The sequence below is a fragment of the Macrobrachium nipponense genome, chromosome 9, assembly GCF_015104395.2.
Source record: "Macrobrachium nipponense isolate FS-2020 chromosome 9, ASM1510439v2, whole genome shotgun sequence".
NCBI lineage: Eukaryota > Metazoa > Arthropoda > Malacostraca > Decapoda > Palaemonidae > Macrobrachium > Macrobrachium nipponense.
In genome coordinates, this window is record NC_061110.1 from 107,023,725 (window position 1) to 107,051,100 (window position 27,376).

Genomic DNA, 27,376 nt, shown 5'->3' on the forward strand with positions numbered 1-27,376 from the left:
TATATATATATATATATGGTCCCCTGATTTTTCTATTCCCCGTTTGGTGAGTGACAGCATATTCTATAATCCTCATTCCATTCGTTATGTCCAGTGCCTAGTATAAAAAAAGCAAGGTTCAATTTATCGGCATGTCTTACTTAACGGGCATTTAAATACTGATCAAATGTTCCAATTGTCCTTACATAAAACATCACACAAAACAAAACTCATGAAAAGGTAGTTAGGTTTCATCGATAATTTGGTGGATTAGGAAGGTATACTGTGAAATTAATAATTGATCTAGAAGTTTATGATGCAATACTACATGGAGAGAAAAGTTTCAATATTCATGCCTGTGCAATCTCGGTCCCATGCTAACAACGACGTCTAGATTTTTTTATTTATTTTTTTTTTTTTTTGACCCACCCCACTCACCACTAATCAGTTCAGAAAGTTTTGCATCATAACTTGACAATTTATATTCAAAGAATTGAGGTACCTTAATTAATATGTATTCCCTAAAACTTACTGTCAAGAAAAATGACTCTAGGTGGTGCGAAATCATTCCTTGTAACTATCTGACAAGAGATGAAAATATTTTGTTTAAATATTTTATACAAAGACTTGCTAATTTAAGTGACAAACCTATCTTGTAAAATCATAAATCCAAAAGAAATAAATTAAGCAACCATTTTTTCAACAACTGGGGGACGATGGCTGCTCGGAGATAAAAACAAATGCATGATATGGTTTTGAAACATATATTTCTAAGACATTTAAGGAAAATAAAAGTATTACAATGTACATGCAACCATGACATTTTGTTTCTTTCACTAGGCCAATAAGATGAAAAGGAGTTTTTCTGAAAACATTTACAAGTGCTACTTACAGCCATATTTACAGAACAAATGTACAAGAATTTCTTACATGAAATAAATACTTTTATATATACATATATAAATAGCACCATTAAAAATGATACTTGATTAGTGCATGTCAACAAATTTCTCAAGTCGGGGATGTAAGATACCCTTATAAGGAATCCCATGTTCCCGAATGCAAGTGGCAGCTAAGCATTGCAGAGAGGTGTGACTCAGCACCTTTGCCTTAGAAAGAACGGGTTCCCAGGGAACAACCCCTCAGTGACCAGAACGTCTGCCTTCGGCTATTCATGGCGTCTAAGTGACCACCGGCTCGCAAAAGAAGTGACTCGACCATGCCTTGGAGCATCCTCATTTTTGGCAAAAGCGTGTGGAGGGGCGTGTTGCCCTCCTTGTCGGTGGCGCAAGGATCTGCACCGGTGTCCAGCAGGAGGTCGATGACTGTCTTTCTAGGAGTGCTAGACACCGGCACTGAAAACCCGTCCATGAGCTTAAAGCTTCTACAGCAGGCGATGTGGAGAAGGCTCCAACCCGCTGCATCCCTTGGATCCTTCTTCAGTAGTTGATACAACGCACTCCTGAAAGTGTGTATCTGAGAGGACGAGAGCTGTGGCTGTAACATTGTTAACGATACTAATAAATGCATGATGATTGCAACACACTCGTGAAGGTGATTGATTCATTTAGCTTCTTCACGGAAATGTCGCTTTGATCTAATTCGGAAACAACCAGATTCAATTCCCTCGCGCCTTTTTCAAACACACACATAATATCATCGAAAAAATCCTTAGGTTGACGATTCCAGTTACTTACATGCTCTGCGTCCGTCAGGGATGAAAACAGCCCCACGAATGACCTGAAGTGGTAGAGCCTAGCGTGGTTGAGTGGTTTTAGCCGGAATATTGCACTTCGATAGCGTGAACCCACGGTTGATGCATTGCTTGAAAGCACCGTCATTTGCGTAGTCGAGACCTGCGTCCCGGATATATAGCAGTGTGGTAAATGATCGGGTCCTAAAACCCTCGCCTTCACGAGGAGAGGACTGACGTGGACTGACTCGAAGTCAGTCTCTATGGCCTCTAGTTGCTCTAAGGTGGTGACTTCTCTGAACTCCTCGTGTGCAGGGACCTTCCAAATTCAGTTCGGATTTGGGATAAGTCAGGACACCATCTACGTACCTGGAACATATTGTTAAAAGATTGTATTCAGTGCATAAGACGCATATAACTGAAGCAGTTAAATAACACTCGCAATGTTTAAATAGTAGAATTCAAGGCATTCAATCATACTATTTCCACAAATGAAATTCTTACTTTATCTATCAGACCTTGAGAAAAGTTATGAGAATGATCACGAAAGAAACTACCTGTGGCTCATAGCTGATTTCCAGTACTTGAATAAACACTGACAATATCTTCCAAATTCGTCTAAAAAAGCGAAGCTCCAAGTAACGAATGCATCGGCTTTCTCTTTAACAGATATCAAGATGTCTGCTTACAAGATATTCTACCATTTCGAAGTGGCAAACGAAAGCTCGCCAGAATAGAGGAGTAATTCCTAATAAAAGGAGGACGAGGAATGATTCAGTTTTGATAGTTCTTAGTGTGAATAAATCTACAGTGACTTTAGTGTAAACTAAACTCAGCTTTTATGTGATTCCATTTAAAAGAAAAATTAAAATTTTCCATATCAGACACCGTTTAGAATGTACAAACAAAGCAATCTTTTCATACCAAGAAACGAAAAAATATTTCAGTCAAATCAGCACAGAACATTACAGCATTCGAAACCTCATCGTTCAGTTCTGTAAATGAATTATGCAAGATTTAAGTCGTTTAGACCAAACAGTTCTAAGTAAGATTTAGGAGATTTAAACAAAACAATTCAAAGCAAGATTTATCAGATTTAAACCAAACAATTCTAAGCAAGATTTAGATATTTAAATACCAAACAATTCTAAGCAAGATTTAGGAGATTTACACCAAACACTTCTAGGCAAGATTTAGGACATTTAAACCAAACAATGCTAAGCAAGATTTAAGACATTTAAACCAAGCAATGCTAATCAAGATTTAGGACATTTAAACCAAACAATGCTAAGCAACATTTAGGACATTTCAAACCAACAATTTTAAGCAAGGTTTAGAACATTTACACCAAACAATTCTAGCAAGATTTAGGACATTTAAACCAAGCATTGCTAAGCAAGATTTAGGATATTTAAACCAAACAATGCTAAGTAGGATTTAGGACATTTAAACCAAACCATTCTAAGCAAGATTTAGGACATTTAAAACAAATAGTTCTAAGAAAGATTTAGGATTTTATTAAACCAAAGATTTCGAAACAAGACTCACCAGAAATGTCGGCATCCATTTGACCGTTGTGATCCAGCAACACTTTCATTATTTCAATATGTCCTATTTCCGCACTCACATGCAAAGCGCTTTGCCCGTCCATACTCTTACCGTTCACGTCAACGCCAATTTCTAAAAGGTATTCACAATTTCCAGACGGCGGTTGTGAGCAGCGAGCATCAGACAAGTGAACGAGTATGGATCAGTAGTCTCGGTGGCTGAGGACACAAATGAATAATTAAACAAATGGTCAAATAATTCAACAATCAAATAAATATATAAAAAACATATGTAAATAAAAAAATTATATTAGTTGAATAATAAATAAGTAAATTCTTAAGTAGATATATAAACAAATAAATGAATAAATAAAAAAAAATAAACAATTACTAAATACATAAATACAAAAGTAAATGAATAACTACATTAGTAAATAAATAATTACAAAAGTAAATAAATAACTATAAAAAGTAACTAAATAAATAAATAAATAGATATGTAAATAAATAGGCTAAACACGTAAAATAAATAAGTAATCAATAAGCAAACCGATAAATAAGTATATATCTTATGTCTTATCGCTTGGCGATAGACTTTTTGTTCTTTCCTTACGGCTGTTATCCGTAAGTAATGTTTGGTTCCTCTCATCTCCCTTGGATATCTTAGTAGAGAGGTTCTTTCTTGTCTAGAGGAGATTGATTCAAACAGGCTAGTTGAACAAGTTAACAACTTTATTCTGTAACTCCATACTAGAGATGCAGCTCGGTCGGACGACCGATATGTTTGATAGTTGGCGTGGAACTGCCATTCTAAAGCATCGCGTCGATAGCGGAACATTAGCTATCTCAGCAATTCATATAAAAACACATACGTAGTTCGCCGGCTCGGAAGTTACAAGTTTCCGGCGTAGGTTAACAGGTCAACCGCTTCCCATGGAAGTTGTTGTGCAAAGTTATCATAACATAAAAATGTTGACAAAGCTGTGAGCTAGATCAGGCTACTGCAGACAGCGCATAGCGTAATCTAGGTCTGCTTTGGTCACGTAGAAACCCTCCTAATGCCATGACCCCAGGTCACTGGTTATATATATAATGTAATTCTTACATTAGGCTCGGTCTGCTACCTATTCAAGCCTTGAATAACAAAAAAAAATTACTTAAAACATTGTCCATAGGAGCGTGCTCGTAACATACTAAGTGATTAAATGCATAAAAAGGTTCTGTTACATACCCTTGTTGACATATTCATAAACAAAGATAAATGCATGGAAAATATAGATCCATGTTTGGTAATAATAAGGATTATGTACCCAAAAATAATAAAATGGTAAAAATCAAAACATGTATACATGATTAATATGATAACATGTAACCTGATTAAGAATAATGGTTACTAAATAATGATTATAGCATGATCATGGATAATTGTTAAAGAGTACTTGTCACTCTTTATAACCAGATAAATATAATTGTATAATAGTATTAACAATGTAATTCTGCAGAAATTCAATATATAGGGCTGATATTTGTTTTATTAGGTGCCCGAAAAATACCTTTAGGAATATATTAATGTATAATATGGGCTATAATGATTTATTAGGCGCCCTGGAGATACTTTAACTGTTCAAATGCAAAGGCGTGAGTCTTTCTTGTCCTACATTTTTGCAGCATACGGACCGCTTTTCACACACAACACAATTCCAGACAATTCCCTAGGCACGAACTGAAGTGGCCAGGTTCAGGCGGCCCTAAACGCAAACGACTTGAGTTTAACGGGTACGTCATCCAGACGGGCCAGTACGTTCCCTTGGAGATCCTTCTGTTTACGCCTCAGCCTACGCCAAGCAAAGATGTTGACGGCGATAACCAATATGGCCGTCACGCTGAACACGGCTAGCGGAATGTAGTAGCGAAGATGTTCTCCACCTGCATAAGTCGATGACGCGTGGGTCATCTCAGCCAGTTGCGTCAAACGATGAGCTACTCGCGCGTTGTATGGGAGAGGTAGTGATGGGATGATTGTAGATGCCCAAGTGTAGTTCGCGAAATACGCCTTCTCACGTATTATCGTGTGACCCCTCTGACGGTATAAATTTGTAGATGTCCCCGTACAACCATCGGCTGCTACGAAGATAGGGGCATGGGCGGTGGATGTGTCCGGACACACGACGTCGAATCCGGCCTTATCATAACGGATCCAGGAACCATTATTCATCCTGTAATGAATTTATTACCGTAAAAGGGATAAAGTTTCCCCAGACAACCTTCGCTTGTATGAGAGAGAGGGCCGTTTAGCACTATGTCTAACTCACATGAATCCGTTGATATAGGATAGAATTCAAAAGAGTCAGCTGTACAAATTTTATTATTCATGGCTTCTGAACAGTGAGTGGAGTTTATCTAAGTCGTTTAATGACTGTAAATGATTTCTTATCAGAAGAAATCAGTACATGCCCCGTTAAATTGGATATTACTGGATTTGAGTTATTCGTCATAAGGAGATAACACACCCTTTGTTGCTAACGTAATTGCTTCTACGTAATCTTTTGACTTTTCAATAAAATGTGATATTTTCACACGGATATGATCTATTTTCGAACTATAGTAAGCTAAAGTAGCCAGCAAATGTTGAACTTCCATGACCTGATCGATATTATTTGAATGTTTCATTAACGATATTCATTATTTGATTGATCGAAGATAAACTGGCTGCGAAGTTCTGATAAGGCCAGTCCGTTTTGTGTTGCAAAAACTCAATTCTTTTATTTTGATTATTTATCTTGAGGCGATTGAGATTCCTAAGCCTAGATTCGCAACTGATCCTAAGATGTTTAGTCCAGCTAGAATAAGCGGGTTGCGGCGTTCAAGAGTATTGTGCCGCACAGACCACATCAGCAGGTCACGAGCGAGTTCTTCTGCCTCGGCGGCGGGTTTTTATTTTGTATGTCATAAGACAACATTCCGCGACGCTTAGTGGTTTGAGCTAGTGAAATCTCTGAGTTAGCATGAAAATTACGTTCATGCATTTCCTTAAGGGAAATACCAAACCTCATCAGTCATTCTTTAAGTTAAGGACGTCATCTTCAGGTAAGAAAATAGCATGCATATCTACCTCGATAACAATATTACTTGACACGATGAATACATCATCGATTCTCTCGATAATCGAGCCTAGATTAAATTCTATGTCTTTAGTCCTAGCGCTCTTTCCATACAACAAAGATGCTGAATACACAATATCATCCTAACAATAACAGATTCATTTTTGAAAACCTGCAATGAGTAAAACAGATGTAATAACTCGCGTAAAAAGAATAGGTATTACATACAATATGATTAATAGATATATATATATATAAATTATATACAAGTTTCATAAATACAAACATTTTTCCCTCACTCCATCTACCTTCTTAGATTCTGATATGTGCCAATGGGACTATTCTCACATCAGTGGGTTTGGATGGGAACAATTTTGAACCCTAACTCTATGGCCGTTAAATTTTCTAAAATGTTAAAGGGCCGGGCCTTCAAACTTAGGTGTCAGTTTATAGTTTAAACCTTTTACGTACGTATACTTGTATGTATACCTGATCGCCCACGGCATATGTTACTAGTTGGCTTAGCTAGTTTATCATGATTTTTTTTCATTAGGATCTGTGCTTCTTCTAAATTCTTACGAATTATATTATATCGACTTATGCTTGCATCCATAACATCCTTTAGAGGATTTGATAAATTAGTTGTAGGCTTTAAGATGTGGAAAGGCGTTCGGGCCGGGATACCGTACAGTGCCTCGTGCGGTGTCATTTTAATAGACACGTGATACGTGATTAAGTGTGCTTAGTACCGCAGGTATGGCAATGTCCCCAGTTGGGATCTGCCCCCCCCCATATGCCCCCCCCCTAAGGTGACCCTTAAAAAATGTTTAAAACCTTACGATTGCCCCTTTCCACTAGCCCATTAGACTCGGGTGATAGATCATGGTATTGATTTTCTTTATACTAAGGAATTCGCACAAGGAGTTAAGGAAATGATTATTGAACTCCCGCCAGAGTCTGAGATAATGATGTGTGGAATTCCATGTTACAAATGTAGCACTCGTAAAACTTCCTAGCGCACTCGACCGCGGGTTTTTGTTTTAAGCGCTATAAGTTCTGTATATCGAGTCAAAGCGTCTATAATTCTAGGAGGTGCTTATTTCCTCTGTCTGACTCGTAAAAATCCTGTTAATAAATCTAAATGTACTCTTTCAAAGGGTTGATTTGGCACGGGGTAAGCCCTAGGCTGACAGGTGTCTTCGTGTGCCCTTTGTATTCTTGACAAGTGCGACAATTTGCTATGTTGTTTTTTATATCTCTAAGCATCGTATGCCATAAAATAAGGATTTGGCTTTCTGTGACATCAAGGTATAACCCGGGTGTCCGTGCAGTGGATTTTCATGCAACCACTTTAAGACAGTGGGGTATGAGTGAGATAGGCAGGCCACCACCTGGTTGTTATTCAACTGCGGTGTGTTGCGGGTTTTCCTCGTCACGGATCTCACAGGATATTTTCCTGTAGGATATAATTCTGCTGCTTATACTAGGTATTCTTTTTCCTTCGGATTTCCGTTTAACGCAATGATGATTTTTTCTATTTGCGGATCTTTTCTTTGTTCCGTCTGTAATAGTTCAGCACTCCAGCCCAGATCTTCCTGTTCGGATATAGTTTTAACAACGGCAGGAGGTTGAGATATCTATTAATTCAGCTAATGGCTCGGTACAAGATGAAGAGGGGTTGCGTGATAATGCGTCAGCAATGATATTTTGCTTTCCCATGGTAAATACCCGATCCTCGCGCCAAAGTCCTGAATGATCATGTGCCACCGAGTTCGCTTGGGGCTGTGACTAAAGCCTTTAAAGAAGTCGGTTAGGGGCTTTATGATCAGTGAGAACCTTGACGGGATAACCGTAGATTATGAATTTAAAGTGCACGAGTGAATTAACAATAGCGAGCCCTTCCTTGTCTATTACTGCATATTTACTTTCGGAGGTCTCAGTTTACGTGAATAAAAAGCTATAGGGAAAAAACTGTCTATCATATTGTTGAAGCAATACCCACCTACTCCTAGGTCTGAGGCGTCTGTTTGCTATGAAAAATTCCTTATTGAAGTCAGGAAATTTCAAGATAGGAGAACTACACAGTTCATCTTTCAATTTATCGAACGCCTGTTGATGATTTCAGACCATACGAAATCTACGCCCTTTTTTTATAAGATCTGTTAGGGGAGCGGCTATGATTGAGTAATTGCGGATGAAGCGGGCGATAGTATCCGCTGCACCCCACAAAAATGCTGTATTCCCTTGACGTTAATAGGTATCGGAAAGTTACGGATAGCCGACACCTTATCGTGGACGACTTTAAGACCTTCACTAGAAACCGTGAAACCTAGATAGACTAGTTCTGTTTTAAAAATTCACACTTACTTATCTTTACCCTTAAATGATGCTGCCTTAACCTTTGTAACACTAGCTCCAATTTACGTAAATGTTCTTCTAATGTGTTGGAAAAGATTACTAAGTCATCCATGTAGGCATGTAGGATATCTCCCAACAAGTCTCCAAACACGACGTTTATCATACGAGTAAAAGTTATAGGAGCACAACGTAAACCAAAAGGCATACGCAAAAATTCATAATGTCCCCTGGCTGTGCTGAAGGCAGTGTATGGGATACTTTCTTGTTCCATCGGAATCTGATGAAATCCTTTTAGTAAGTCTAGGCTTGTGAAATATTTATTCTGGCCTAGTAAAGATAGGATATCATCGGTACATGGTACTGGGAATCTGTCAGGGATTGTTTCTTCATTTAAACGACGAAAATCTACGCATATCCGCCAAGTTCGATCTTTTTTCGGTACTACTATTAACGGAAAATTATAAGGGCTGTTTGATTTCCTAATGACTCCATTCCTTTAACATTTACCTACTTCCTCTGTTATCTCATTCTGAAATTTCATAGGAAGTCGGTACGAAGGTACATAGAATTACTTTCTGTTTGTCCTTGAGCCTGATTTGATGCTCGATGACATCCGTTTTTTCTAAGGTTCCATCCGTAGTGGAAAAAACATCATGATATTTAGTTAACAGATTCAAAATTTCTGCTGAATTTCTTCTTCTTGAAATATCTTTATTGATTTTGTTCTTTAATAGATTGCAAAAGGGTTTCATCCGCGACTGATTGAGCGTGATTTATCTCAGCTACGGTAAGAATGCGATGTTTATAAACTTCGGCATCCAAGATATGTTGATTTTTGTGGATTACTAAAGTGGTATTCAAATGATTACAGACTTCGATATTACATTGTTGTTGTGAGCCGACTGTATAAACGGCTTGTGTGACGGATAATCCGTGTGTTTTCAGAGTTTCGGAAAGGATTAAGGTTTCAGATCCGTGGCAAGGTTCTTTTTACACGCACTAATATATTTGAAGTTACGTTTAGGCTCGAGAGTTTGCGTGCAAGCTGATATTACGGTGAGCGAGAGTTCTGTTGGGTTGCCTGTATTATTTCTTGGTTTCATGAGACAGGTGATTGGTTCCGTAATGTAAGTGACAACTCTGTCTGTCTCTTTATTATCTAAACAGATTTTAGGGTATTAGAAGACCTATAGAATTTCCCTTTGATATACACGCCGTGTTTTACAGGTGCTAAGATAATATTTTGAGTGCCCATAGACGGGTATCCGATAATTACTGCGGGATACATATTAATGTTTTGTACAACGACAAAGGTATCAGCAAACGTGCGCTTACCGACCTTGTACTGTACATGAGTTACGCCCACAACATTTAATTCATTATTCCCAATGCCGGAGAGCCTTATCCGGACTTTTCTATAGGGAAATTTGAAAAGAGTAAATGATGAGTCCTTAAATCCATTATATTACGTGGACTACCAGAATCAAAGAACAAAGTGAATGACTTATGGTCCAAATTTACTGCATGTAAGGTTGGTCGCAAACTCGTTTTGACTAATAATTGCATGAATTTGTTGCAAATCTACGGGAATCTGCACAGATTTTTTTGATTCGGCCGTGTGTTTCATAGGAAAATCAATTGTCTCACAATGATCTCGATAAATGATATTAAACTGATTATTTGATACAAAAGATGTTGATATTGATGACCCAACATCGCCCTCCCTCTCCCCCCTTGGAGTGAACTACGCGGTATTTGTTTGTTTATCACACCCAGAAAATTCGCTTGCCCTTGCGAGTTCTGGCTAGACGGCCCAGGAACAGAGGTACTGAAGCACGATTTGTTTGTTTCTGCTGTTGTGCAGAATTTCCATTTGGTTGTTTCTTCTTATAGTACTGAGGACCCTTCTTTTTATTTGCACTAGCAACTGGTTGCGCGTTTGTAGCGTTTTGCTGTTGATTCCTCGAGTAGCAACGGTTATATGAATGAGTTGAACTATTGTGTATTGAACAAAAACGCGTCCGACAGTCTGAAATCATGTGACCTGGTCGTTTACAGTTATAACAAACCATCCCTGCAACTTGATTATTATTATGTACCACATTTACTTGTTGTGGCTTGTTCTCATTTTTTTGCAAAAACTTGAATGAGCGAAGGATCTAGGTCGGTACATTTAGACATGTGTTTTTTTTATTTGTTTATACACATCTAATTCCGTACTGTCGGGCTGCAATTTTTTATCAAAACACCGTACTAACGCTTCAGGCAACATTACGGTGATAGACGTAAGGTAGATCAAACGGATAAAATCTTTCACTTTGATTTTAGCACCCGCAACCCACCCGGAGTTACTTAAACTATCCTGATATTCATTTAGCCGGTCGGCAATTAGCGCCGCCCGCTCGACAACATTGAGCTGAGTCATGGAGGCTTGGTTAGGATATTTCTCAATGCCAATACTACATCTAAAGCCTCTTCACCCCCATACACGGCACGTAATCTAATTTTGAACTCGTCCCATGTAAGCGCTTCTTGGAAAGAAACCCCCCTTAGATACGCGCTTGCGTCGCCTTTCGCAAAGTCAACGAAGCTCTTGGCTCCTGTAATTGCACTGCTGGGTCTGTGATGCTTTTTGCATTTAAATGAGCGTCTTACAGATGAGATCCATGCCTCAAACATTTTGAGGCAGGAACCCATTGACCCGACCTTGAAAGGGGACGATCGCTGACCTCGCGCTAACGAGAGTCACCACGTTGGGGTTGCCAGCCGGAGTGGTGCCATTCGGCTTTTTCATTTCACTTTTTTTCTTATCACTTCTATTCCTTGCAATCCTATCAAATATCTATAAGAGTACACTCGAACCACTACGTAAACGCATAAGCAATGTACTGTATAAGTGTGTTATAATATAGGATGAAAATCCCCCAAAAGATACAAAAATACAGATAATATGATAAAATATTATACGGAGAATTCCTGCAAGAAATGGTTAATGACAACTGGAAAAGAAAAAAAATTAATCTGCGGGCGAGAACCTCGTAGTTGAAGATTGGTTCTGTAATGAAGGAAGATTAATATGGCGAACAACTCACCCCAGAATACTGGACGATCGACTCTTGATAACAACACTTCACTGAGGAAAGACCTGAATAGATAAAAATGGTACTTAGCTCCAGATTATATTGCGAAGGATTGTTGACATGGGATGACGTCTCGCGTCGGAAGTCGTGATGACGTCACGGTCTCTCTCGGTGCACGATGCTCTGGGAAGTCCAAGATTGATGACGTCACAGCCTCCGTCCTTGCACTACTGCGTATAGCTGTCCACTCTGCGTCCTTGCTCGTGAACGGGTGATGTGCCCTGTGTTTTGTTTTCTTCTTTCCGTTGATGTTCAATGCTGCTCTCGTCCGGTGTAGATTCTCGAAGATAAGTGACAACAGTTGCTCAAACGTCAGTGTTAAATGCTTGTATTCCTCTCGATGAAGGACATAGTTGCGGCTTCATAAACTGTTGCGTTGATTGAAGATCCCGTTTCCTCTGTTTCGTTTGATGTTTGAAGGTGGAAGTTAGTTCATGTAGACCTTCGGTCGGCTGATATGGGTCTTGTTAATTATGTTCTTCGTTTATTAGCTGCCACCACTTCTTATGTCTACGCTTGGCGATAGACTTTTTGTTCTTTCCTTACGGCTGTTTATCCGTAAGGTAATGTTTGGTTCCTCTCATCTCCCTTGGATATCTTAGTAGAGAGGTTCTTTCTTGTCTAGAGGAGATGATTCAACAGGCTAGTTGAACAAGTTACAACTTTATTCTGTAACTCCATACTAGGAGATGCAGCTCGGTCGGACGACCGATATGTTTGATAGTTGGCGTGGAACTGCCATTCTAAAGCATCGCGTCGATAGCGGAACATTAGCTATCTCAGCAATTTCATACCCAAAAACACATACGTAGTTCGCCGGCTCGGAAGTTACAAGTTCCGGCGTAGGTTAACAGGTCAACGCTTCCATGGAAGTTGTTGTGCAAAGTTATCATAACATAAAAATGTTGACAAAGCTGTGAGCTAGATCAGGCTACTGCAGACAACGCATAGCGTAATCTAGGTCTGCTTTGGTCACGTAGAACCCTCCTAATGCCATGACCCCAGGTCACTGGTTTTATATATATAATGTAATTCTTACATATAAAGAAGTAAGCTAATAAATAAATAAAAGAGTTTCTTCAGCTTCAGCAAGATTTGCGAACTCCGGCTAAGTGGGAGAAAACATAAATGCTGCACTTGAAAACTCACAGGCTCCGTGTGCCACAAGAAGTTTGGCAATATCGAGGTGGCCATGGATACACGCTGCTCGCAGAGGAGTGCTTTTGAATCTGGTAATGCCATTCACATTGGCTCCTTTGGAAAGGAGGTAGGTGTCAATAACCAGCGTACTGGTCCCCGACGGTAGCGCACCACAGAGGCCGAGCTCCGTGCAAGAATCTCCCGTGAATCGTACTGCAAAGCAAAGCAATTTTAGGAATATATATACATATACATATATATATATATACGCATCAAGTAAAGATAAGCACTCCCCTAAGTGGCTAGTACAGAAGAGCACACCATACTTTTGTAAACATGAGCACTCCTTTATGGGAACAAGAATAATGAAGCACTCCCAACACTGCTGAAATATTATGTTTTCAATAAACGCATCATGTTGTTTTCAAATTTTACTACTGATTCAAACAAATATACAGTCATAATTCTGACATAATCGTCTATACAGTGAATACTTGAGTAACAAATTATGTTTGAAATTCATAGTTAAACATATCTGACATGCATATTTATTGAATACATAAACAGATACAGAATTTAATCAAAACAATATTGACTTACATTCGTTCTACAGAATCGATGAAACCTGTCGTTATGGTTTCTTTCTTTCTTTACTCGTAATTTGTGTTTTTTCCAGTAACTCTCAGCTGTTTGTGAAGGAAAACCAGTAGTTCTGTTAACAAATTTAAGGAGTGGTTAACTAACAGTATGGTGAGCAAATCCTAGGTGCCTTTGAATGTTGCACTATGCGTTCCACTGATCACTGAATAGTTGTTCCTGGCAGCATAACTTTTGTCAAAATAGGTAATAGTGTTTCAGCATTAAGCGAGTCGACTCTCTCCATGTAACCACAAGCAGGTGACGAAGATGGATCAACAATCCAAAAAAACCACAAAAGATTCTGTGGATCCCGTCCACTATGGAGCTTTGGTTTATGGCTAAAGCAAGATTCATCGATTTGCCCTGCTATCCCTGGTCGACCATGCTTTATAGGTTTTTTTTTTTCTTTAAACATTTCTCACAAATTTCACGAAAGAAACTGAACGCATCAATAACTGTCACTTTTGAAACAATCGGCAACTATGTGGTCTGCAATTCAATTCCTGACAGCTCGTAGAAAATACCTCCTATCCATTTTTGCAAGGAAAGTTTTAAACGACAAAAAAAAAAAAATGATTCCTTGTGAATTGATTTGTAGTTTCTATGTTTTACTATATTCTTTAACTTGTCACTTGCAGACGTATATTTATCTTGAACGGAAGAGCGTTAAGTCCAGTTCATAAAACCTTACACTATAGGATCACTTTAGTTTTCTTCTCAGACGATTCTGCTGCTTCGTCCAGTTAAATTATTTTGGGAAGCGAGGTCTTCAACCAAGAAAACTTTGATAATTCGTTCATATAGATGACGGTCCATGTTTGGAGGCTTAACGTCAGTAAATAAAATACATTTCTATGAAGAATAAAATGCTGACTCCCATGACTTGCACTTTTTCCCTAAATAAGCACTTGTTTAACAATCCAAAACACAATAAGAAACTGTTTAACGATCAAAAGAGAAAACCAGACAATGGTTTTAACGAAGAAATATTGAAATTACCAAGAGTAGTTTACCAAATAAACACTCCTCATCGAGCAAGTCAAGTAATGATAAGTACTACTTGATTTGATGGAATGCTTATTTTCACTAGATCCTAACATACCAAATATATATACCACACACACACACACACACACACACACACACACACACACACATATATATATATGTATATATATATATATATACTATATATATATATATATATATATATATATATGTGTGTGTGTGTGTGTGTATGTGTGTGTGTGTGTGTGTGTGTGTGTGTGTGTATAGGAAAGTTAAACACTGTATCCGTGTTCTAGTATGTTGCAGGAAGCCCACTAAAACTTGGAAAAAAAATTGAAAGTCCCTTTTCACCAAAGTACCTGTAGATGAATGCATGCGGTTTTTAGAACGCAAAATTGATAGTCTTAATATTGATCTACCTGTACCAAAAAGTGTATTTATTGACCTGATAAATATTTGTATTGAACAGTGTCACTTTGGATGTTATAGAAAATTTTATTCACGTATTTTCGGCTTGCTCATGGGTTCGCCGTTAACACCCGTTTTAGCAATTTCGTTATGGAATGTTTTGAAACGAACTGAACTTTTACCTACCATTTTAACTTTCCAATTATTTGGTTTCGCTATGTTGACGATATTTTTGCTTTGATTATTGATTTTATTAATGTTGAAGATTTACTAACTCAACTGAATAATTTACACCCTTGTATCAAATTTAAAGTAGAAAGTGAGAATAATAACACATTACCTTTCTTAGACAGTTTATGTCGTTCCGAAGATAATAGAATTAAATATTCAGTATACAGAAAACCCACCCATGCAGAGTCTATATATCCATGCTTTTTCCTTCCATTCACGATGTCAAAATAGGTGTATTTCTAATATATTCTTGAGAGCGTACAAACTTTGTGATGTTGAATTTTTAAATACTGAAATAAATCATATCAAAAAAATTTTCACTACATTTGGTTACAATACAAATTTTTTTCAAAGGGCGCATTTTAAGGCACGTAGGATATATTATGTGACAAGGGAGAAAAGGAGCTTCCTAGGTAATAATAATAGTGTTCTAGTCTTACCACAAACCAAAGCAAACCCTGGACTTTTAAACGAATATTTGAAATTTTCCCAGTATATGAGAATAGAAACAGTGTTCAAAAGTACCTAACAAATAATGTGAAAATCTAGACAAGACACAAGGATGCATTTACGAAACACCCTGCCAAGAGTGGTAATAAAACATATATAGGTGAAACGATTGATTTTGATAGAAGAAAAAAGAACAATATCGTGACTCATTAAGGAAAGGTGATGAAAACAACGCCCTCTTTCAACATAAACAAAATAAAAATCATATGGTTAACCTGGACAAAATGAAAAACATATAGGTTGTTAATAACACTGACAGAAGAACACTGTTAGAATCTATTTTAATCCAAAATGTTGACGATATGAATATATATAGAGGCAATTTTAAACTGGACCTTTTCTGCAATGCAATTTATGGGACAAAGCATGTAGTTAGTGTAGCTAAGTTGTTAAACAAGATTGGCAACCACCGTAGGGCTGTTATTCTGATACAACTATATGCTTGTATTTTATTTCTTTTACCTTGACCGTTGTTTTCAGTTTTTGTAACTTTTATTTCTCTTTCTGAAAGAGGGAGAGAATGTACTCTCCGAAAGCTTAAATAAAGACTTGCAATTTTTTTTTTCAAAGTTTTAGTGGGCTTCCTACAATATATATGTATATATAACGTGTGTGTGCGCGCGTACGCTCGTGCGTGTGGGAACTCGTGTTTACAGTAAATCTAGAACACAAGGCTACTAAGACTACAAAATAACTTCTATATTTACAAATATCCAATCGAATCTACATCAATTATTCAAGTATTTTAAAGCTGGACATAAACATGCGAAAGCTCAAAGAATATGAACTTTTAGAATTTTAGATACTTAAAAAAAAAAATCAAACTTACTGCCTGTGCTGAGTTCTTCCACATTCGCATTTCTTGTTCAACGAGAACTCTGGCACAGTCTAGATGTCCAAGGAAAACGCTGCCGCCCGACAGTAATGAATCTTCGATCCAGTCCTTGACCATCTTGCAGCAGCTTTCAGTGGCCGACGAAAGCGACTGGAAATAGAAGTACATGAATGAACTGATCAACGATGGGTAATAATAGCATATATATAAATAGATATAAATATGAACACACACACACACACACACACACATATATATATATATATATATATATATATATATATATATATATATATATATATATGAATAACTTGATCACGAAGTATATAAAACGTGATGCTATGTATAAAGGGTTTTTTGCCACGAAGGAAAAATTAAAAGCGATAGCCAAGTACTTTCGGTCCTGTTCGGACCCTTTACTGAGTTTGCTTTCATTTCTTCCTTCGTGGCAAAAAACCTTTATATATATATATATATATATATAGTAATATATATATATATATATATATAAATAGAGAGAGAGAGAGAGAGAGAGAGAGAGAGAGAGAGAGAGAGAGAGAGAGAATATATACAGATATAGATATATATATATATATATATATATATATATATATATATATATATATATATATATATATATATATATATGTATAATAGGTGTGTGTGTGCATTATAAGTTTACATAAAGCACTACAGATAAACCAAAGCTAAAGATTCTTCATTTGAAAAGTTAAAATACTATATTTAATGTTGCAAAAATAGGATTATGACTCAAAATATTTTATCATTAAAAAAATATTTGATTACAGATAAACTAAGTGTCTTTACATAACTATGTAATCATAAAACTAAAAAAACTATAAGTTCTAAGGTAGCGGCCACTCAATTTATTTGCGCAGATATTGCAGACTTGAATTGAAAAGGCAGCCCAACGGAAAAAATAATGTTTCCTTAGGATAGTCAGGGCATGACTTAATTGGGCATGTTTAATGTGGGTAGGGAACCTATACCAACGAAAATATATCATATGCAATGTGCATAAAATATCACAGATTAACAGGTCCTAGATTGAACGTGTTTTGAAAAAGAAACTGAAGTTGCCGCAAGAATTCAAAGGATGCAATGAAAATTTCAATAGGAAACTAAAAGCGCCTCAGTGGCGGGGTCGGTATGGTTTTGACCTGCCACCTCGGTGTCCGCGAGTTCGATTCTTGGGCATTCCATTGAGGAGAGAGAGATATGTATTTCTGGTGATAGAAGTTCACTCTCGACGTGGTTCAGAAGCCACTTAAAGGTCCCGTTGCTGAATAACCACTGGTTCCATGTAACGTAAAAGTTACCATACAAACAAACAAACAAACAAATAAGAAACTAAACGGAGATATACAAAATTCAGTAGCAACTCTGGAAAATTAGACGCTGGAGCTGACAAAATTGGCGCTTCGTTAAATGAAAATTTCAATTCATTTGGACATAAAGGCAGGTTCATCCCGATTACCTATTAAACAAAAAGAGTAAAAAACATTTTGAAATTAAGCATACCTACAACAGTACATTCATTAGCGTTAGAAAACACAAGACCAAATTACAAAGCAAAAAAAAAACAAAAAAAAAAAAAATTAAAATCGGGCATAGTTGAAAATAAGTCCAGAAAAGGTACGATAGACGAATCATTGGATAGTATCATGATTGCAATCGAGATGTGAAAACATTTCTACCGTGAGTTAGTGCTAACATTCATGTTCATGGAAAAAAAAAAAAAAACACAAAGCTACTGAGTATAACTTGTTTACTTGTAAGTACTGACATAGTATAAGGGAGAAGATTCTCTGTCAATACTAGAAATAAACAAGTTTATACTCAGTAACCTTGTGGATTTCTTTTTCCATCTTCAGAAGGAAAACTGTTCATCATCTGGAGGTTCTTGAATAAATAAGCATCATATAGTCAATACTTTACAAACAGAATCATAGAAATATTATCACTTTGTCATGAAGGAAAACCAAGAAACGTTTATATCGAATCTATAGCACAATACACAGAAATGCCAGCCTCCCTTCTTGAATACTGACAGAGAGAGAGAGAGAGAGAGAGAGAGAGAGAGAGAGAGAGAGAGAGAGAGAGAGAGAATAATTTGTCTGTGCAATCAACATAACGGTATGATATAACAGTTTAAAGCACATTACCGATTCAGTTCGCAGGCCCGTACCTAGATTTTTTTATGGGAGGAAGGGTCGTTTTTCCCAAAACTGGACCTTTTCTTCTATAAATGTCATTGCATATATAGGTATATAAAGGATGAAATACTTGAAAATTTTATTTTAGTTGTATTATTAAAAAGAAAAATTGGGTATGCTTCTTCCAACTTAGATGTTTTTTGCAAAGTACTGACTTTGGTTAACAATTTTTCTTAAAGTTTTGAAAGTTTGCACTGAAATTCAAGAATATTTCCTCAGTGTTATTGATTGATTCATTTCATTAAGTTATCGAAAACATGCCATATTACTTAATTTGCTGTTATTTTACATACTTTGACTTCACACAGAAAATATGGACTTCCGACCACCCCGGACACCAACCCCCTCCCTCGGAACGGGCCTGGTTGGATGCCATGTGTTTGCTGGTCATCTACAAGCTACGCAAGCAGGTATTAAACTCCACTCGCAATTTCTTACTTTGCTCTATATTTTCATGAAATAGTAACTTTGGCAAAACACGAATAGAAGAAATATGAACGTTATAATTTACTTACGTTTGCGACGCACTCGAAAGAACCCATTTTCCCGTCCATTTCGGCCTATTTTATCACTGATGGAGGTTCAAGTAAAGTACTTCCCGTATGTGTGTCCTCTTTACCAGTGGTGGAAAGGTAAGACACTAAGATCTCCTGATTCTCGAACGAAGAAAAAGCCACGAGCCACAATCCTTAGCGTAAACACGAAACTGATATTTCATAACCGATTTTGGCCAATTTATAAATGGCAGGGCTGGAGGGGTTGAGAGGCGGGGTTAAGATAGCCTTAATCCTGTCCTACCAAAACTATAACGCCACAGGGGTCATTTCAACCGTTTTCCCGCCCATCTCATCCGTTTCTATAGCCATGTTTAACCTGCATGGAAAGTCAATTCCTTCTCGACAAGATATCTGTTTAAGAGTTGTTAGAATTAGAAAAATTGCTAAATGTTGTACAGAAATGATTCGTTCCTCCATGCATTTCTAAGGGGAAGGATTCGTGTAATGGAAGACGATTGGAGGACATGACGGAGTGCCCTGATTGGCTGAGCCATTATTCCTCCCTGAGACAATTGGACACACCACATGAATCCGTTTCAGCTACACCTCTTTCCAACCAATATATAAAAAAAATACTGGCCGCTCCATGAGCAATAGATCTTGCTGGTATACCGTTAGCTGAAATACCAACAAGGGAAAAAAAGTATTTGCACTGTATGCATTCATTATGTTATGTGTGTAATCAAAAATATCAGCTCATATATTCTGTTAGAGCATGAGACGATACGTCAATTCTGGTTGCTTGATAAAAAAGACAGCAGCAAATCACACTTTGTGAATTCTTCATTTTGTACTGGATATTAAATGAAGAATTTTATGTCAGTAACAACAGGACTCATTTAACGACTGGAAGCGTAAATTTTCATTTAGTGATATTTTCACGCAGACATTATTGTTTAAACAGCAACGTCACTTCGTATGATCCTTCATCCATGCTGTGCACTTAACGAAAAAACGATAACGTTCCCTTTGCATCAGCTGATTCAATATAGCATTCTACATATTTCTGCAAGTCTTAATTTCTGCACACACACACACACACACACACACACACACACACACACCCACAGTAAAAAAGGTGTGTGATGGCAGGTGGTGTTTCATTGAAATACTATGAATATATGCTCAGAATATACTTCTTCTTCTTCTTCTTCTTCTTCTTCTTCCAAGCTTTAACCCATTTTTATATGGGGTCGCCGTTGTGAATGAGTCGTCTCCATCGATTTCTGTCCTGTGCATCGTTCTCGTTAATACCTTTCCATAACATATCTTCCCCTACACAATCACTCCATCTCTTTCTTGGTCTTCCCTTCTTCCTTCTACCCCGCACTTCCATTTCCATCGTATCTCTTCCAACATGATGTTCCTCTCTACGTAACAGGTGTCCATACCAGAATATATAGTAGATAATATTATAAGTCAGACTGTATTTGACAGAACATATCTTGTTCACTTTGAGCATTGTGTAAATGGAATCATATGTTTACGAATAAAATACGAGCTACTCCATAAATCAGGCAAAGGAAAGTTAAAAGCCATGAGAATTTATTCTTTCATTTGTTGGTAACATATAAGCTATAAGATAGCAACCACTAACCAGATGGCACTGCATATGCTCTTAAAAAGTTACATTTAATTAAAGCTTTATATTTAATGAGGCAACAATATTGGGAATGCATGAGAAATAATTTTTCATTAAATAATTGTGTTACAGTGCAAACCAAAAAGAAATTACAGGGACTTACCATTCCACGTAGTACATTTTTATAGTATTAGCTGTTTTCTCTTTAGTTTTGTGTCATAATCTATTCGTAACTTCAATTGCATTTGTATAAGAAGTTGTATTTTTTTCGATGTCTATCACAGCATGTTTAGTCAATTACTTTAAAGCATGCAATGCTAATAATATAAACTTGTATTTATTTCTATATGAATCCTTTCTTTAAAAAAATGTGTTGTATTTTAGGAAAACGAGTACAAATTTGATGTTCCTATAGAGAAATAGTAATTAAAATGTGCATGACAATTTCTTTGACAGTTTATGAACCAAGAACGGAAACATGCTGATATTTGGAGCACCAGAAAAATATATAAACGGAGATGAGAGACCTCGTCTCCAATGGTACTGAAAAATACAAAGTATAAAAAATCTGAGAAAAAAAAAATACAGAAAAAACGAAGACTGTTAAGATGGCAACTGGGGTAAACCAGTTAAGGAAACCAATTTTAAAAGGGCAAGCCAGTACATTTCTCAAAATAAGGAAAGGATAAACAGAGCCTACTTTTATGACTTGTCAATCCTTTTAATCCAGCATTTTCCAAAACAATATGCAGATGTGGAACAACGACTTTGGCAGGATTAAACATATCCTTCGATGGGACCTACCTGGTAGACATTCTGTTTTTACATTTACGTGTATCTTTAAGCCGGAAATGAATAACACATATGACTCAGACAGTCTCCGTGTCTTTTTTGAAATAAAAGAAACAGAAGGAGAGAAAGAAAATAGTGAACGATGAGGAGTTCATTTTATTCCCGTAAGAGCCAATGTTTTCCGAAGGACTTTTTGACCATCTTTATCAGCATCGCTGACTGACCTGGCCTCACGGATTAGTGAAGGATTCATATGGTCAGGCATCTCTACAAATCTAGCCTCCTTGGGTAGACCCCGGCTTAGACCCAGGGTCTAGAGATTAGATCGTGAGTTGGCCATTCTTTGTGGCCATGACTTAATCGGATCATCGCCATCTTAAATTCCCAGTTAGAACCGGTAAAGGCGGATTCCAGAATCTTCCATCTTGTTCGGACAAACTATTCTTGCGAGATACAGTTCAGCTTCACTCTCACAATGATGATGAAACTGTACGATGAAACTGTTCAACCAATAAAAGAGAGAAAAAAATGTTTTTATGATACTTCAAACAATGACTTTTGTTCTTAATATTCCTCTTTTGATAACCAGCGCTGATCACAATGGGAATTATTTTCCAGATATCACATGTATGAAGAAATTAAGTCGTATAATTTTTCATCTTTTTTCTTAACTAAACACAATTTTCGGGTCTTACGCTCTCAGTCTAACACAAATTAACATTTTGTATAAAAAACTCCTGTTGCTTTGAACTTCCTCCCATTTTTCTACTATGGCAAATACTCCTCTTGCTTCACTCTACAATTTTTTTTTTTTCAAAACTAAACGAGAGACGGCAGAAAGAAAAACTACCACAAGTTTATTTTTTAAAACAACAGCCCATCACCTACAATTGCTATAGCTCATTGCAGAAAATTACCCTCCCTTTTTAATATTATATATATATATATTATATATATATATATATATAATATATATGTGTGTGTGTGTGTGTGTGTGTGTGTGTGTGTGTGTGTGTGTGTGTGTGTGTGTGTGTAAAAAATTTTCTTTCTTTTTTAGTGTTTGGGAACGTGGACGGTGTCTCTCCTTGGTAAATAATGACAAAAGAAAATTCTGGTCACAAAATTGGGTGATCAACTACAGCGATTCCACACATTAAAAAAAAAAAAAAAGGTTAGTCTTGCTAATAATTTTTTTTTTTTTTTCACTTCCCATTCCATTTTTCACCCCACCCCAGCCCCCGGCTTTCCATCCCCCCCCCCCCCCCCCCCCCACCCCACCCCCCCCCCCCCCCACCCCCCCCCCCCCCCCCCCCCCCACCCCCCCCCCCCACCCCCCCCCCCCCCCTCCCCCCCCCCCCCCCCCCCCCCCCCCCCCCCCCCCCCCCCCCCCCCCCCCCACCCCCCCCCCCCCCCCCCCCCCCCCCCCCCCTGCTCTAGGACGGCTGACACGTTGCGAAACGGTACTTGGATCTCTCTGACATTCATGATTTATGTGGCGAGCTTCGAATTCAGTTTTGTTCTCTCTTGGGTCACCTAAATGACCTATTTTCAACTCTTGATCACCAAGAACTCATTGAAATATATCGTCTATTCCAAAATATTTATTTACATTATCATATTGAATTTAAAATCTGAAATTAAATTCGATTTGTTCCCAGGTGTATGCGAACTTCAGTTATAAATCAAGGGAATTTTTTTTTTTAGAAAATGTGAAGGTAACCTCTTGTATACTCGTTGTACTCATAAAAAATATATTAAAAAGGAAAGACAAGTCATAACTACCTGTCAACATTTACAATGCGCAGCAATGACAAGAAAGCATCAGTGTTTTTATCTCCAAATTAATTTTCCAAGAAAAATATGAAAGCAGATAATGACCACAGTCTTCCTTCTCTCATTCTATCAAGACTGTATAAGACAAAAGCCAAAAAAAGTCCACTGGTTTTGAATGACTCCTCGTGTAAAGACAAGGACAGCAGAAGTACATTGTTTGAACACTGAGCTACTCCTCTTATAATTTTTTCTAGGAATTAATACTCTTTCGTGCCAAGAAAATTATCAAAATTAATCTAAATTAAACTTAAGGAGTATCCTCATCAAAATTGATTAGGTTATTTTCGATGGCTCACTGTATGCATACAAATATTAATGCTCGTTGATGAAACAATATCTTTCTGAACGATATTATCAATAGTATTCTAACGACGATTTAAACTACTAAATAAAATTGAATCTAAGTCTAAATGAAAGCGTGTATTAAACTTCATTAACATTTATGAACAAGCAAGGGAAGTGCAGTAATAACATGGCAAAATTTCCTGCATCGTATCATTCGAGACATTCAGATATTCCCAGCCTTATATTTTCCTAGAGTTTACCCTAAGCTGGGAGATAGGTCCAAGTATTACCTTGATTATCATAGCATGCTTCTTATGCTATAAATCATAAAACCATAGTCGATAAAAAAGAAATTATTAAAAACTCTACGTAGTGATAGCTGCCCCTCACAATTTACGTGAAAAACACCCACCCAGCTTTAGTTTCCATATATAAACTACAAAAATTCAAAACGACTATTTTCTGGGTGTATTCATAGAGGAAGATGACTATACTACTTGGAAACAGAAACAGACAATAATGTGAGTTTGGGGATCTATATTTAAGACAGTTTAAGAAAACAAAATCAACACAAAGTAGACACAATATCGACATCCCATTTCTTTCATTCTCTTCCATATAAGAAGATCCTTATCAAATCAATAGACTTTATAGTGAGTGAGGCTCTATAAAAAGATATAGATCATAACATAGTTTACATGCAATTTAAATACAATTAGCACATGTTAGCAAATCTACGAGGTTATGCATGAATATGTACTCCTACTTATCACAGTCAATATCATTCAAAAAATATAGTGTGTGTGCGTATATAATATACATATATATATATAAATATATATATATATATATATATATATATATATATATATATATATATATAATATATATATAACATGTACATCATATAACATAAATCCAATATTATTAATTACACCACATCAGTGCATGTTTACAAACTTCACAAGTCTGGAAGGCAAGACATCCTGTAAGGAATCCCATGTCTCCGAATACTCGCTGCAGCCAGGGCATTGCAAAGAGGTGTGACGAACAACATTCACCAGTTGAGAGACAGGCTGCCCTCGGGAAGCTCTCTCAAAGATGCAAAAGTTTGCCCCTGACTATTCATTGCGTCTAGGTGAGCCCCGCCCGACAAGAGGGCGTCTACCACACCTTTAGGACACTCTTTATTCTTGGCGAGCTCGTGGAGGGGCGAGTTACCATAACGGTCAGTGAAACTAGGATCAGCGCCAGTCTCTAACAGAAGGTCTACGACTTCTGCCCTGTTGCTGGCTGACACCGGCTGTATAAAATTAATGTCTTTAAAATGTTTGAGCAAGAGTAATGAAGAAGAGCCCCGCCCATGTCATCTCTAGGCTCCATCTTAACTATTTTATGCAGCGCCCGTTTAAATGTGTGGCACTGATGGTCAGTGATGTCGGGCTGTAACCTTACAAACGGCACTAATAAATGCAAGACTAAACAAATACACTGGTCAAGGTGGAATACGTGGATCCTCTCTGTATAGACGTAGGCACACCTTAATCCCCAAATAATGAGCTCTGTTTCCTCGATACATTTTTCAAATGCAAGCAAAAATTCCTCAAAATATTCCTTAGGCTTATAAATGCTTCCACGGACGTACTTAGTTTTTGTCATTTGTGTAAAGAATATAATAAATGACTTGAAGTGAAACAGTCTATTATGATCTAGAGGGTTTAAATGATTTCTTTGTCATATCGATGGCTGCTGAACAGTCAAGTTGATGCATCGTTTAAAATCAAGGCGAGTTGCGTAATCAAGCCCTGTTCGCCTAATAATCCTCAGTGTGCCCAAGTGTCCATGGCCTAAAAACCCTTGCCATCACGAGAAGAGCTGCTCTGAACTGCATCTTCATCTAGTCCTATATTTTCTAATTGGTGCAAAGTGACGACTTCGCTCAGCTCCTCGTGTGTAGGGGATGACAAACTATCCTCAGCTTTCGGATAAGTCAAGACACCATTCACGTACCTGGAAATTTATTGATTCTTTTAGTTTAAACGAATAAAAAAAGAGGAATATGAAGGTGCTAAAAATCACATAAAAAAACTTATGTTGTTAATCAGTCATTGAGCAAACTATAAAAAGCTGTCATGAACAACTTACTTCATACTCATTGTCTGCTTTCCCAGTAATATATAGTAATTTAGCTTAAACAAATAGAAAAATATTAATGAGCTAAGAATCACATGAAAAAAAATTCTTAATAATCAGTCCATTAAGCAAATTATAAGAGCTGTCATGAAAAACTTACCTCATACTCATTGCTGTTTTCCAGTAGTAGATAGCAACAACTATATCACCCGTCCGATTGTAAATGGAAGCGCCCAGTACCTCCAGTGCATCGGCTTTCTCTCTCACAGATACCAGATCTGCTCTGGTTACTAGACGTTCCACCAAGTCTATATGACCAAGAGAGCTCGCAGAAATCAAAGGCGTTAATCCTGGTAAAGAAAAAATAACGCTGAGAATCAAGGAGTCCATGGCGCTCTTCAGTTTAATTTTGTCAGTGATCACGTGAATCCACTCAAAAAGAAAATATTCGTAACACTAGAACCGGTTTACATCTTGCAATCAAAACCTAAAACTAGGAATTCCTAAACCAATAAAAAAACATAGCACAAAATCTATAAAAAATGAGCATATAAAAACGGCCCAAAATATAGAAAGTAAGTACTTTATATATTTTGGCGCTTTTATGGGCACCTTTTATTTGATGGAATTATGTTGTAACAGAACATTTTTACCAGTCAAATAGCATAAAATATCAATCAACATTGCATATGTAAGCAATGGAAACTAGATCGGTCAATTTCTGGACAAGATGAGTTCTGAATACGAATAAGAAAAATATCTAAGAACATTCAACTTGAAACGAAGAATTTTCAACAAGACCCACCTGAGTCGTCGGCATCCATTCGAGCCTTGTGATCCAGCAAAAGTTCCGTTAACAGCCAGATGACCTGCAATCTGCAGAGGCGTGCAGTGCGCTTTTTCCTGTTAGATCTTTCCTGTTCACATCAGCGCCAGCATCCAAGAGGTACTTCACGATTTTCAAATGACCATTGACGGAAGCGAGCCTCAGACTATTGATGCCCTGATGATTTGCGGCCTCAATGTCTGGGGGAATGAACAAAAACATAGAAGAATATGTATAACTATATTTCCGAACTCTGGATAAACAATACGTGCATGTCAGTAGAAAACAAAATGTAGCATTTGACTAAGCAAGCTACAGCGAATATTTGCCCAATTAATAATAAAAAGTGAACATGATAACGCTTATATAAAATCTTAAGAATAATAAAGTAAAAACTCACCTGCTCCGTGTTCCACAAGAAGTCTGACAACAAAGAAGTGGCCATTTGCGCATGCTGATCGCAAGGTGAGCTATGGAAACTCGTTTTTTTTTTTTTTTTTTTTTTTTTTTTTTTTTTTTTTTTTTTTTTTAACGCCATTTGG

The 27,376-nt window shown here is 37.2% G+C and overlaps 1 protein-coding gene across 1 annotated transcript; it reads right to left on the reverse strand.

Annotated features, from left to right (window-relative positions):
• Positions 1-1,089: 1,089 nt before the first annotated feature.
• Positions 1,090-19,380, reverse strand: LOC135218185 (protein fem-1 homolog CG6966-like). Its single transcript, XM_064254336.1, has 7 exons — positions 19,342-19,380; positions 16,584-16,739; positions 15,685-15,769; positions 12,968-13,171; positions 3,368-3,438; positions 1,677-1,991; positions 1,090-1,476 (listed from the first exon to the last, which is right to left on the reverse strand). The coding sequence occupies exons 1-7, from the start codon at positions 19,378-19,380 to the stop codon at positions 1,090-1,092; spliced, it is 1,257 nt and encodes a 418-aa protein (XP_064110406.1).
• Positions 19,381-27,376: the final 7,996 nt, after the last annotated feature.

Coding starts and splice junctions, on each gene's coding strand:
- LOC135218185 (XM_064254336.1), bottom strand. CDS start 19,380: ATGGACGGGAAAATGGGTTCTTTCGAGTGCGTCGCAAAC. Junction 16,740..19,341: donor CTTTCGAGTGCGTCGCAAAC/GTAAGTAAATTA, acceptor TTCTATTTCCAG/TCGCTTTCGTCGGCCACTGA. Junction 13,172..15,684: donor AGGGTTTGCTTTGGTTTGTG/GTAAGACTAGAA, acceptor TTTGCTTTGCAG/TACGATTCACGGGAGATTCT.